The sequence below is a fragment of the Athene noctua genome, chromosome 10 (genome assembly GCF_965140245.1).
Source record: "Athene noctua chromosome 10, bAthNoc1.hap1.1, whole genome shotgun sequence".
NCBI lineage: Eukaryota > Metazoa > Chordata > Aves > Strigiformes > Strigidae > Athene > Athene noctua.
The window spans coordinates 18772858-18785718 of NC_134046.1; the positions used below are offsets into that span (position 1 = coordinate 18772858).

At 45.2% G+C, this 12861-nt stretch overlaps 1 protein-coding gene across 1 annotated transcript in view; it reads right to left on the bottom strand.

The window, feature by feature from the left end:
* The window catches only part of LOC141964115 (6-phosphofructo-2-kinase/fructose-2,6-bisphosphatase 4), a 53756-nt gene extending 41195 nt beyond the window's left edge, over positions 1 to 12561 (bottom strand). Inside the window, exon 1 of the mRNA XM_074914091.1 lies at positions 12434 to 12561. Coding sequence (XP_074770192.1) covers positions 12434 to 12485 — 52 coding nt within the window. The 5' untranslated portion in view covers positions 12486 to 12561. The remainder of the gene's footprint in view (positions 1 to 12433) is intronic.
* Between the last annotated feature and the right edge of the window lie 300 nt (positions 12562 to 12861).

Below are 12861 nucleotides of genomic sequence, written 5' to 3' on the forward strand. Positions count from 1 at the left end.
GCCTGTGAGGTTAGCCGTGCTCTCCACGGGCCGCGGCCGCACAGACGGCGCCCCGGGCGGTCACCCGCCGTATTTGCAACCCGCGGCGCAAACCGGCAGTTTCCGCGGAAGCCGAGCGCGGCGGCGGTCACCCTCCGCGCTTCGCCGCGCCCGCGGCCCGCGGCCCTCCGCCCGGGGACCGCCGCGCGTGCCCGCGGCCGCCAGGGGGCGCCCAGGCACTGCCCGCGGCCGCTCCGCGGGCGCGCTGGCGGCGGGCGCCCCCTGGCGACGGGCCCCGCCGTCGGTAAAAGGCCGTGAGCGGCTCCACCGCGGCGGGACGGGGGGGGGGACCGGGCCGAAGAAGCGGCAGCGGCAGGTGGCCCGTGCCCAGAGTATTGCCCCGGGAAAGCGAATTCCTTCACTTCTACGTTTCAGAAACCTGCTGTGAGGTCACGCTGTAAACACCGGGCCGGGAGACACCGAAGCTCCACTGAAGGCTCGTATTAAAATACCGGCTTTTAGGCAGCCAAGGTAGAGTCAGAGGTTACAGAACACTACAGGGAAGAAAAGGCTATCTACTAAGCCTGAGTTATTTTCTCAAACAAATGAAAAAACACAGATTATTGGGGCGAGGGGGAAGTCCACACTCAGAACTAAATATCCCCATTTCTTTCTAGATATTAAACACCATCAAATTCTATTTCGTCATTAACCTAATACTTCCATTTCCCTAAAGCAGTCATCTTTCCACAATGTCATGAAGTAATTTTGTTATCCCTGCATTATCAGCTATTTACTTGCCACTTTGAGAAAAACAATAGTGTCTGGCCTCTGCACACACACAACAGGCAATACGGAGCTGGCAACAACCTGAATCCAGGTGTTCTCTACTGTGACTGGCCGATTACTGTTCTAGCTAAATGTAACAAGCAGGAATTTGTCTAAATGATCCCACCCTAAAATAGGTACCTACATTTTCTCCACAGTGCAATGGTGAGAGGAGGAGAGATCAGAGTCCTTATTCACCCCTCGATAAGGTACACAAAGGGGGCTGTATGCCCCCCCAGCTCCCAACAGCTCTAAAGAACCTCAGCCCCATAGCACACCACCAGCTTTCAGTAGTTTATCGAGGCACAGAGGAACACTGAACTTGAAAAGTTCATAACGTATGAATGTTATTCGAGAAACACAGACACGCACCAGCAGAGTCTTCAGGCACACACACATCTCTTACATATCCAGCTTCAACACCCAACCAACACTCCCTGATTCCACACAGACTGCATCTTGGTATTTGTATAAAGCATACAGGATAATTCCTATTGAATTTATATTTTATTTTCTCCTTTAAAAAAAAAAAAAAAAGACATCAAGCATACCTTCAGCAGGCTCGTTGCAGTCCTTCATTAGCCAAAATCTATGCAGCTGGAAGCATCACCTGAGGACAGCCAGCAGCAGCTATCTAATATACAAGGCTGTTACAACACTGCAAGCCAATTAGAAGAGATGGTGACCAAATACACAACTATGCTTCACCCTTTCTGTTCGCAAGGAACAACACTCCAACATTTCAAAACTGGATTTCTGGTGGAACATGAGAGATTTCTCCCCACAGGCTTTATAGGTTGTAGTGCTGGTTTTGTTTGTTGGTTTTTTTATTATTATTTTGACCAAGCATTTGTTATGGTGCTCTTACATGGCAAAAAGCTGCTGCTTATGGGTAATGACAGCATCCAAACTTGCAACTGCACTGAGTTTCCACTATAATGACCAGAACTATTGTGGAACAGATGGGACTTAGCCTATTCGATCACATCGCTCACTACATTAGCACCTCCGCAGAGGACAGCCTTCTCCCTGCCCCTGGTAATTCCCATATTCCTGAAGCAGTGATCAAGCCCAGCAGGTTTTTCCTTACTGTGGAAGAGGTGTCTTTAACAAGCTACCTAAAACACAGTGCTGGTCTGCTAGGTATGCTGTCACCTTTGTAAGGCATGTACTAACTCAACTTTGCTCTTCAATTGTCAAGGAAACCTAGAGATAAAGGAAGCAGCACTAGCAACCAAAAAGGTGGCTCTCTTCCTCCCAAGCTGTTCCTGAGCTCCAGGATGATGACAAAGACGATGCCTTGGGAACAGTCATCCCACAGAAGAGATCCCTCATGAGTTAAAAACTTCTCACACAGCTTCCCACAAAGAACAGAGTAAGTTCCTTCCCATGAAGAGTTTAGCAAGCACGATGAGCAATCAAGGAAGAGAGATTAGATTATTATTTTGCTATATTAGCAAAATGACATATATTGATTCATACCTTCTCAGTTCGGTTTCTCAGGACTTTTTGTTACATCAACTTCTTAAATTAAGACTTCCCAACTCTTCAAGACTGCCTATGGTGTTCTCCTCAACCAAAACTACCATCCCTTTTTGTTTTCCCACAGTCTAATATCCGAGGAGTCAAGCCAACAAAAATGACAAAGAGCCCATTAAGTCCCCAAAAGTTTCAAGCATCCCACATGACAAGTTCAGCAGGTTCCCCATACCATCTTTACACATCCCTCCATTTAGGACTTGATTCCAAACCAACTGAAATCATGAGGACCAGGCCTTGTGATACATGGCCCTAGCTCCAGTTTTTCCAAGCAACAAATAAGTTTATTACTGGCACCATCCACTCCATATCCTATCTCCTATCACTGCCTAAAGGGAAAAAGTTCCAGCTGTCTTGAAGGAAACTGCTACCTCAAAGACAAGCAAAGCCATTAAGGATTCACCACTAAAAAAGAATCTGCCCTCAGCAATACACACCTTTAGAAGTTATTTTCTAAGAGTTCATTTTACTACTAGACTTCCTGGCTACAGATCAATCTACCAAAGAGAGTCAGGAAAAAAAACACATACATAATCACACTTTATATGAGAATGAGCTACTACTAAGAACAAGAAATCTCTTTGGTGCTAATTGGGGAATAGATTTAAACAACATCCAAGATCCCACACAGACAAATACAGATACTAGACAGATTCCTTAAACTGAAACAAAACACTATTCCTTAGCACAGATAAGGAAAATAATTCATACAAACAGATGTTGGCATAAAGTAAATAGGTGAAAAACCAAGTTCCCATCTATTCTAACAATCATCAACACATCAGGGAAGAGCTGACCCGGCTCAGGCACTCAGGAGCCTCACACCACACTTCTGTGGCTGGAAAGAGGGCTAATTCCCACACTGATTTGCATTCATTATATTTCCTTCATTGTCTACTGAAACATTGTGATAGCTATTCATTGTACATGCAAAACAATGATGTATCCCTTACAGCAGTGTTTATGTGTGGCTTGATTCCAGCACAGTTATGTGTTTTCAAATCCATGACGACCTAATGATCAGAAAACAAACACCATCTATACAAGGGTTTTTATTGTAAGAATTGTACCAATAAAGTCTTGTGTAGGTTTCTACAGAACCCACATGTTGTACTTTATGCATATAAAACCTATCGGACAATCTAAGATTACTTGGGGAGATCCAGGTTATCGACAGAATGTCATCTCACCAACATGTGGACTGCATGAGAATCCCAGAAAATACACCGAGAATCACATACACAGTATTATCAACAACAAAAACATACACCTTGCTACACCATCACTCTGTTCTTTCATCACCTTTACGTAAACCATTTGTGAAAGCATGGCCAGAGTACTTTTATTATTTCTAAACATATAAACATGTTAGTTTAGATGCTTATCACATTTCAGAAGAAATAATCGCTTATTTAAAATGTGACAGAAAATAAACATCTGGAGACAAAAACAATCAATGAGATGCCATTGGTCTCATGCAAAGAAGCTTCCTGTGTTAAGTCTACAATGAGGCACAGATTTAAGGCTGGTCTGCATTCACTGTATTATTTAAATCTAAAGGATAAATCACTAATTCTTTATACCTCCAGCCCAAGCAGCAACCTCCCATCTTCACCTCTGAGAGAACATTGAAATTATCTCCTTGAAAAATAGTCCAGATCTTCAAGTGGTGCTCCAGGTACTGCTTAAAACTATTTCCATCGTCCCAACATTAAGCAACATTTAAAATCTTCCTGTTATGAGGCAACATGAAGGAAAGATGGCATCCATTATTCATGTTTTCTGAGAGCAACCCAGTGTTAAAAAACCCTTTGTAGCTTACTGTATACCAAAGACTTCAAACTATTTACATGAGGGGGTGTGTGCTTCCAAGCAGCACAGAAAGAGGACATTAAAATACATGGCATTTGCACAAATTGCCCATTTACATTCACGGGTCTAGAGAGTAACTGAAAATACTGAGTATCCAAGATGGTAAGTCTATTAAGGACAGTCGTTCCTACACATTGTTCTGGAAGTATCCAATGTTGTTGCTACAGCAACAGCACGTACATCCTTGCACAACCTCTGGACGGCTGGTGGGTGTACCCTGATACACTCTCCTCTTCCTTGAAAGTGGGATACAGCAGCAAGTCCGCCTACCCACCACTGCATCAGTTACACAGAGTCTGTGATACAACCCAAGAAAACCAAGGCTTGATAAATTTGTAATATTCAAAAGAGAAGAGAAAGCACAAACATACTTGCATCCTCTAGGATGTTTGTGCCTCTAGAACCTGCATAAAAGCAGTGTCTGCTAAGCAGTCTGAAAGTGTTTCTTAAAACTCTCTATTCCTTTCCAGCCACACGGGAATGTTAGAAAAACCTTCCTAATTCCGAGTTTGGGTTTGCTGTTACGAGTAAAAACATAGTTAAAAGCAGCATAAGGAAAGCATTAGGAATTTAAATAAAATAGACAACCCTTCTCCAGGCTGAAAGGCTTATGAATTATGCTCACTTACAGCTAGTTTTATATTATATATTTTAACATGTCCTTTCACTCAGCCAGGGTGCCATGAATCCCACTTGTTTATAACAGCTAGATCTGAGCTGCTAAATATATAATAGAGCAAAAGAAGGGCAGCCTCGTTCTCAGAATAGAGCCAAAATACTTAACACTATCTTTAAAACCAAGTGCTATCAACTGACTTCAGGAGTAGAATTTCTCAGGATAGCCACTTTAAAGAAAAACATCTGTAAAACCTTATTACATGCATTAGGAAAGTTGTCTGATGAGCTAGAAAAGGAGAAATATATTGACAATAAAGAGTACATAGTATTTGCATGTGATCCAAAGGCATGAAGTAAAAATAATTTTTAAAAATGATGTAGGCTTTGGGATGAAGCTACCTATCAGGTGGCAGCATTTCAAAAGACAAGAGATAAAAGAACTTTGGAAGCACCATCCACGGTTTGGGGCTTGAAGTACTGAATGACTCCTGATGGAGAAATCCAAGAGAAAAAGGCGAGGAGGAAGACAGCTGCTGGACCGGGTGACAAACCGTCAGGGGTGTAGAGTGCATCTGTGAATCATCAGCACATAATAGAAGTTGAAACCATGTGAACATGTAAAATAGGGCATGGGGAGACAAGAGCAAGACAAGGTCAAACTGCGGGAGGAGGAGGAAGTGCTGAACGGGGAGTGGGGAAGAGTATCATGAAAGAAAGAAAAACAAGACCTTAGAAGCAGCATTGACTGTGCAGAGAGGTCACAGAGAACAAAACAGGGGTCTTCAAATATTTCAGTGACATAACTAACATGTAAACAGACAGAAGCACCCAAAATGGGCACAGAACAGAAAAGGCTGAGGTCGAGGTTGTACAATTTCATGTAAGAGGGACTAGACTTGGCTGAGAGCTAGAACAAACGAAAAAGAGTGGGGAAGGGGAGTAAAAGGTCCAACAGAGTATAGTATGCCAGCATACACTATAGGATAAGTAGGTCACTAAGGAAAAAGCCCACGTCAACAGAAGCAAGAGCAAATGAGTTAACGGGTCAGGGATTGGGCCTGAAGTCTTCTACATGCACCTACACTTACACTTAGTTTCATGCATGTCCCATAGGCAACAGAGACAGGAAAGCAGGTTTTTAAAAGTAGAAAATAAATCCCTCTGGAAAGCCAGCATGGAAAACTGACACTGACAGAAGGAGGAAAAAAATTCACAGCATATGTGACACCAGCTGCCTCTGGAAATATTCTTAAGCTTTATGAAAAAGGGACTTACCCATCCAAATAAAAATACAAGCAAACGAGAGCAAAGCTTCTCAGAAGCTACTGATTACAGAATTTATAAAAAAGCAAAATTAAGACTAATTTGGCAAACTGAAATGCTGTCACGTAGTCTAAAACCTATCACTGAAGGGGAAAAAAAAGATACAGGACAGACATACGGAGATCCAAAATGCTGGTGAATCTCAGTCTCATAGCCTCCAGGGCAGACTTCTCATCTTCTGTGTATTTTGCAAGTACAGCTAGATGGCTTATCATCTTCCTGAGACTAACAGGATCAATACGTAGATGAGGAAGCTTAATAAGGATAATAAAATTACGACAGCAAAAATAATCTAATTTATATAGTGCAGATAGGCTAAACAACACATACGCTACAAATAAAAGGGGAAACATTTACCAAGTGACAGTTGCCAGCATAATATTAACAAAGAAACCTTCTAAATTTATTTTTAAAAAAAAAACAAAAACAAAAACAAAAACCTTGGACTGTCTTTATATTAAAAAAAAAAACCAAAAAACGGTTTCAGTACAAGTCTCCTTAGAGAAAATAAATTATAAAAAAATTATTCAGGTGTGCAGAAGGCCATACTCCATCACATACATATGTGTGAGAGCCTTTGGGACTAGAATGGGTAAATATACATTCAAAAAATTAAATATAAATTGAATGCAAAACCTATATGGCATACAAAGTTGGAAAACAAAAAAAGAATCAAAAGCAAATAAGCACACCAACCTTCACACTCGCCACCCCCAGTGAAACACCAGCTGTCCAAGCTTGCTGGCTCCAGCCACCCCACAGCGGGTTGGTCTGTGTCCTCCTCAGGTCTCCCCTTCCCCAAGGACATCTGAAGTCATTGACTGATTTGAACCTTACTTGACACAGGACAGAGGTCTCAAAAACATTGGTCTCCTGCACTTCAGTGAAAACTGGATACACCGAGAGAGCAGAGCTGTCCTGCCAATGCTCCCACTGCACAAAGTGCTTTGACCTGTCCCATCAGACATGAGACTGACACCAGATGAGGCCAAGTCCTTGGAGCTTACCCAGCCTGGGGAAGAAAGAGCAATTGCAATCTCAAGGCATAAACCCATGGAAGACATCTCTTCCAGAACTGCTTGAATTTTAAGCTCCTGTATTCTAATGCCCAAATAGAACTTTTTTCAGAAAAAAAATTTAGAAAAAAAGGCAACTAGCCAAACTAGATCTCCTACCAAAAATTAGTAATCGCTTTAGCTGTAACGAGTGCTTGTTTCCTCCACAGCAAAGGCTGCCTTGCTGCTTTTCTCCCCTCCTCCTCCACCCCATCAGTCTTTCTCTCACAAGCCATCTGAAATTTTTTAATTGCAAGAGGTCATGAACCCCTGAAATCTCCCCATTGTTTTGGGGAAACAGTTTCACACTGGTAATGGGAAAACTACAAAGAGCTTCTACCTTTTTTTTTTTTCCCCTTTAATGCAGAAGGTAAACATTGCAGAGCTCCATTCTTAAGACTATCCATAGGGTTCCCATGAAGAACAAATGTTGCTTGTTATTAACTGACAACATCAATTGGATTTCCAGGAATATATGATCATAAAAGAAAACTTAAAAGGAAGAAAGAGCCAGCCTTAAATCCAAATATTGTTGTGGCAGCGATAATTGTCAGAAGCCGTTTCAGATGCATTGAAACAACTCATGTTGCTGTGCTCCTTGATTAGTTTATGTCAATAGGGGGGTGTGTAGTCATATGGAAGCTTTTAACTATAAATAAATCACGACAAATATTTTGCCCTGGCATACTTTGATTTAAACTACCCACTGGCAAACTGTATGGAATCCAGTCATGAGAATTTCTTGCTGCTTAAGGAAACCTTCCCATTTATGCACCTAAAACATATGCAGGATCAAACTGAGTCTCTGCAGTTTCAGCACAAATTAACCCAACTAACAAAGCATGATGCCGTCTGCAGATGGAAGAATCATTCATGTGTGAATCCATTTCAAAAGATGCAACAACACAAGTGGCTTTTCCCAGCAAGGCAGAAATAGCATGTCTAAGTCACTTTCAGGTATGACTTTAGCAATACGTACCAAGCCAGCAACAGATTTGTGGCTGGCAAGGGTGTGTTGTAACTCTAGTTTAGAAGAGAACAGCTGTCCGGGAGCCTGAATCACACAGCTCTCCCAGCAGCCCAGCAATTCCCAGTGCCAAGGCACAACACCCATGAAGCCAGCTTCTAAACCATGACACAGGCAAAGACTTGACACTATGTGGAAAGAGAATAAAATTAACATTCAGAGAAACACTATTTGGGAACAAGTTAGGTGGTCAACTTTAGAGTGAAAAAGGGAAATAAGAACCTAAACCCTAATCTGGTTTACCCTTTCCTACCATTTTGTACTTGTGCATGGCCTGTAAAGAAGATAGTAATGTACTGGATCATCTGGAAACTAATGCCACAGTCATTTCAGATATCTAAGTAACCAGTCGTGATGAAATTACACCAACATGTACAAATTTAAAGCTGTAACACACACATTATTTCCACAAGGGCACTCATGACACATCTGTCCCATTTTATTAATAAAACATTACAAAACATGCCTTTTATCTATCACATGGATAAAAGTCAGTTCCAATTAGGACACTCATTGTTTGCATACAGGACCTACCATGGCAGCTACACACTTAAAGACTTCAATATTAATTCCACCACATTGCTTCAGGTCCTTAAATTTCGCAGACACCAACATCCAGAAGAGCCCCCCATTCACCAGCTTCTCAAATGAGATATTGAGTCATCTGACATTATCAAAACAAAACCATAAAGGCACTTATTGTCACACCACAGAATCATAGAAAGATTTGGGTTGGAAGGGACCTTAAAGCTCATCTAGTCCCACCCCCCTGCCATGGGCAGGGACACCTTCCGCCAGCCCAGGTTGCCCAAAGCCCCGTCCAACCTGTCCCTGAACCCTTCCAGGGAGGGGGCAGCCACAGCTGCTCTGGGAAACCTGTGCCAGGGCCTCACCAACCTCACAGTGAAATGTTACCACAGCACAGGTAAGATTACACATTTTACACATAAACATTTCTTCTCTTTGCACGGACACAAATTCACAGGCCCACCACATTACCCCAATTTTACTTAAAACAGCCATATTGTACAACACCACCACCCGACAGCTACACGGTCAGTACTTCACCAGCAAATACGTTAAGTATGTCTGGATATTAGCATTCATAATTAGCATGCAATTACAATATTTAGGGCCAGGTTTTGGCAGACATCCAAGAAGAAGCCTGGTTATTAGCTAATCTGGCCCTGTGTGGTATCTTGTCAGAGTCAGCCAGGCCAGTGCTCCCCCTGAAATTATCCCTCTGCACAACCAAATCATACCTGAAATAAATCCACCACCTCTGAAAATAACAACCTGTGGGAAGCAGAGTAGGACTCTTTCACATATCCTCACTTTGAGCACCTGACAAAAATTGAGTGGAACCAGGAATCAAATTACTTCATTTTAGCGGTTATAGAGCCCAACTAGACAGACCAGTGAGTTTGAAGTTCCTTATTCTCTTTTACTCCCTTACACAATTTAATTATTTAACCTCTTATGCTCTCAGAGACCACAAGTCAAGTGTTATGTCTGTGACAAAAGGCTAACAGACTAATTATGTGACTTAAAATGGGGGAAAAAAAGGCTTCTGGGGAAAACCAGACAAACGCAAGGCACCCAGCACTTCTGACCCATGGCTGGTGCTTCCTCAGTTGTATCTTGAGAATTTTTACCCTTTCTACTACATTCGCCTTGTGACTCTTCCTAAGGACCTGTCCCTCCCAGGGTATAGGGATGCAAGCTTAGTTCAGTAAATTAAAAGAAAAACCAAAACACACACACAAACAAAACAAAAGAAAAATAAAGAAAACAAACATAGTGAGAAGGTGAGAGTATTCCACCAGGTCATTTCCTTCAGAAGAAAGCTGAAACGTTCCCCAAATGCGTGATATTTTCCAGCATTTAAAGTCTAGTGTTTATATGAATCTCAAAGAAAAAAATCTGTGGACATTACATGCAGGGGTTAAGCCCCAAGGAAACCATGCAACCTCCTCAGGGAGCAATTTAGAACACCACCGTATGCTTCGTCAGCAATTAGCTATCATCCGTAAGTTGGATTTACCAAATCTCTTACTCATACGAGCAGAAGGAACATTGACGCAATCAAATTGAGAAAAATACTGGTGTAACCAGGCTGGTTTTTTAAAAATTAGATGTATGATACATTTTAAAAAAATAATGTGCAAAAATCACTTAATTCAACAGCATCCTACTGCTGGTAAGGGTTATAAATATAACTTAGTACTTTTTCGTAACAAAATGTCCTATTTCAAAGCAGACCCTTCCTTCAAATGACCTCAAAAAAGTTCTGAACTAAAGTCCTCTGTGAAAACACTTTCAGCTTTCGGCCCTCATCCTGCATAACTATTCCTACAGGAATGCTATCATTAGATGATGCGCCGATTTAAAAGGACCAGCGCTTTATGTAAATGGATGTTATTGCTTTTAATTGCAGCCATAATTATGGGAGTGCCTCACAACTGAGTAAGGCCACATTGAGCAAACTTACTGGAAACTTCGCAAACTGCTCCGCAACATATTGGATGAGCACCAGGAGTCCCACAACTGGTGTTTATTCAGTCCCATCTTCAGCTCTATGCAGAGCATTACAAAAGCAGCTGACCCTGTATGGGATCGCTTGGACTTGTACTTCAGTTGTATGTTTTTGCCTCACGTTAACTCATTTATCTTCGACATTTAGCAATATAAAATGTTTAATTCAGAATTAATGTTTTTAAAGATTTAAAAATCTTAAAAAGAGTCTTCAAGTTTCTTCAACATTAACTTCTTTTTGTCCTCCCCACATTCCGAAGAGACACATGAGCACAACAGGACTTGCTGGAGAGTCAACACTGAGCCAGGCTACAAGGTGTTGAGAATGAGCAGTGAGAGCAGTATCCACTTCAGCAGCTCCCCTGGCACAGCCAACAAGTCACTGCTCATTGAAGACGCAGGCATAAGCATTGCGTGAATGACCTGAGGAACAGTGAAGGAGTTTTCAGTTCAGCCACAGGCAAGTGGTGGCCCATCAACAGCTGAATCAGGGTCCTCCCCTTAGTCCAGGTGGTTTGGAAACTACCAACCTTACTGAAATCCATTTCCATGCCCTGGGTTGGAGTCGGGCATGGACAAAGTAGGCAGCTGCGTACTCGAACACGGCAGAATCAAAGCGATGGCTGTAAACAACAGCAATCCTCTGAGTCACTGGGCAGGAGTCACAGCCACTCTACACCCAATGACACCCAATTTTCTATAGCACCAGGCAGCTCAGGGTGCCAGGCCAAGGCTCCCCAGTCCCGTTAACAGACTTGCGTACAACATCACTCCGCTTCTGCCTCCCCGTCCTGCCCCACGGCTCCAGGAGAGCCCAGGAAGGCACCAGGTTTATCTTCCAGCCTACGTAACACAATTTTCCTGGAGAGGAGGAAACACGCCCAGACACAACCAAGCCTGAGCCTGCGTTCATAAATTTTGGCGCACTTGCATCACAGCTGTCATCCTGCATTACACAAAGTGCCGAAGGAACACGCCAGACCCCTCAATCCTCAGGGAGAGTCAGCCCTTTCCAAGGAAGGCTCCAACTAGCCAGCAGCCAAATCTCACAGGGCAAGATAAAAAAGATGCAGATTACGTGTTTTCATGGTGTTGCCATAGGGAAGAACAACTAACCGGTTGGACCAGCGTTTGCCAAAACAGTGATTTTACAGCCTTCCTCGGCCAACGGAAGGCACCAACGCTTGGAGGAGCGCAACGTAAATACACCTTCCCACAGACTGTTAAAAAAAAAGAAACCCTCGCAGCACAGCGATCTCCAGAAATAACTCGGAAAGCAAGCAGCCACTGGTACGCTACGGTTGCCTCTTTCCACGCCACATCTCCCCAACCTGCCCCTGCCGTGGGCTCTTCCCAGCAGAAGCCGCGATTCCCCCTTCCCGCCCCCGAGCCCCTGAGACGCCGGTCGCCCGCGCTCCCCGGGGAGCTGGAAGGCAAAACTCCGACCGGGGTGTCCGGGAAAACACGACCTTCCCCCTCGAGCCTCGCCCCGACACGTGTGGGGCTCTCCGGGGCGGGGGGCTGCCCCGCGGGCACCCCCAGCGCCGCAGCCACGGGCGCGGAGGGACGGAGCGGCCCGGCGGGCGCCCGGCCCCAGCCGAGCAGCCCCGGGGCGGGCGGGGAGGCCGCGGGAGGCCCCGGCGGCCGGGGCTCCTACCTCGGCAGCGCCGGCCCTGCGGGCAGCCGCGGCGGCGGCGGCAGCCCCACATCTGCGGCGGCGCCTCGGCTCCGGCGGAGGACGGCCCGGCCCGGCCCGGCGGTGCGCGGGGAGCCCGCCGGCAGCCGCTCGGCGCGGCGGAGGCGGCGGCGGGTCCTGGCCGCGGCGCCCCGCGGAGCTGCCCGCGGGTGTGCGCGCCCCGCGCGGGGCGGGGCGGAGCGGCGGAGACCGGCCCCGGGCAGCCCCCGCCCCGCCGGGCAGCGCCGCGCCCGCCCGGCCGGGCCCGCAGCGGCAGCTCCGGGATGGGTGCGGGAACGGGCACGGGCCCGGCTCACCTCTGCCCGGCCGCAGCCCCGCTCCGCCCGGCCCGGGGCCCCGCCGCTCGCCCGGCCCCTCCGCGGGGCACCGGCGGCTCTGGGGGGCGGCTG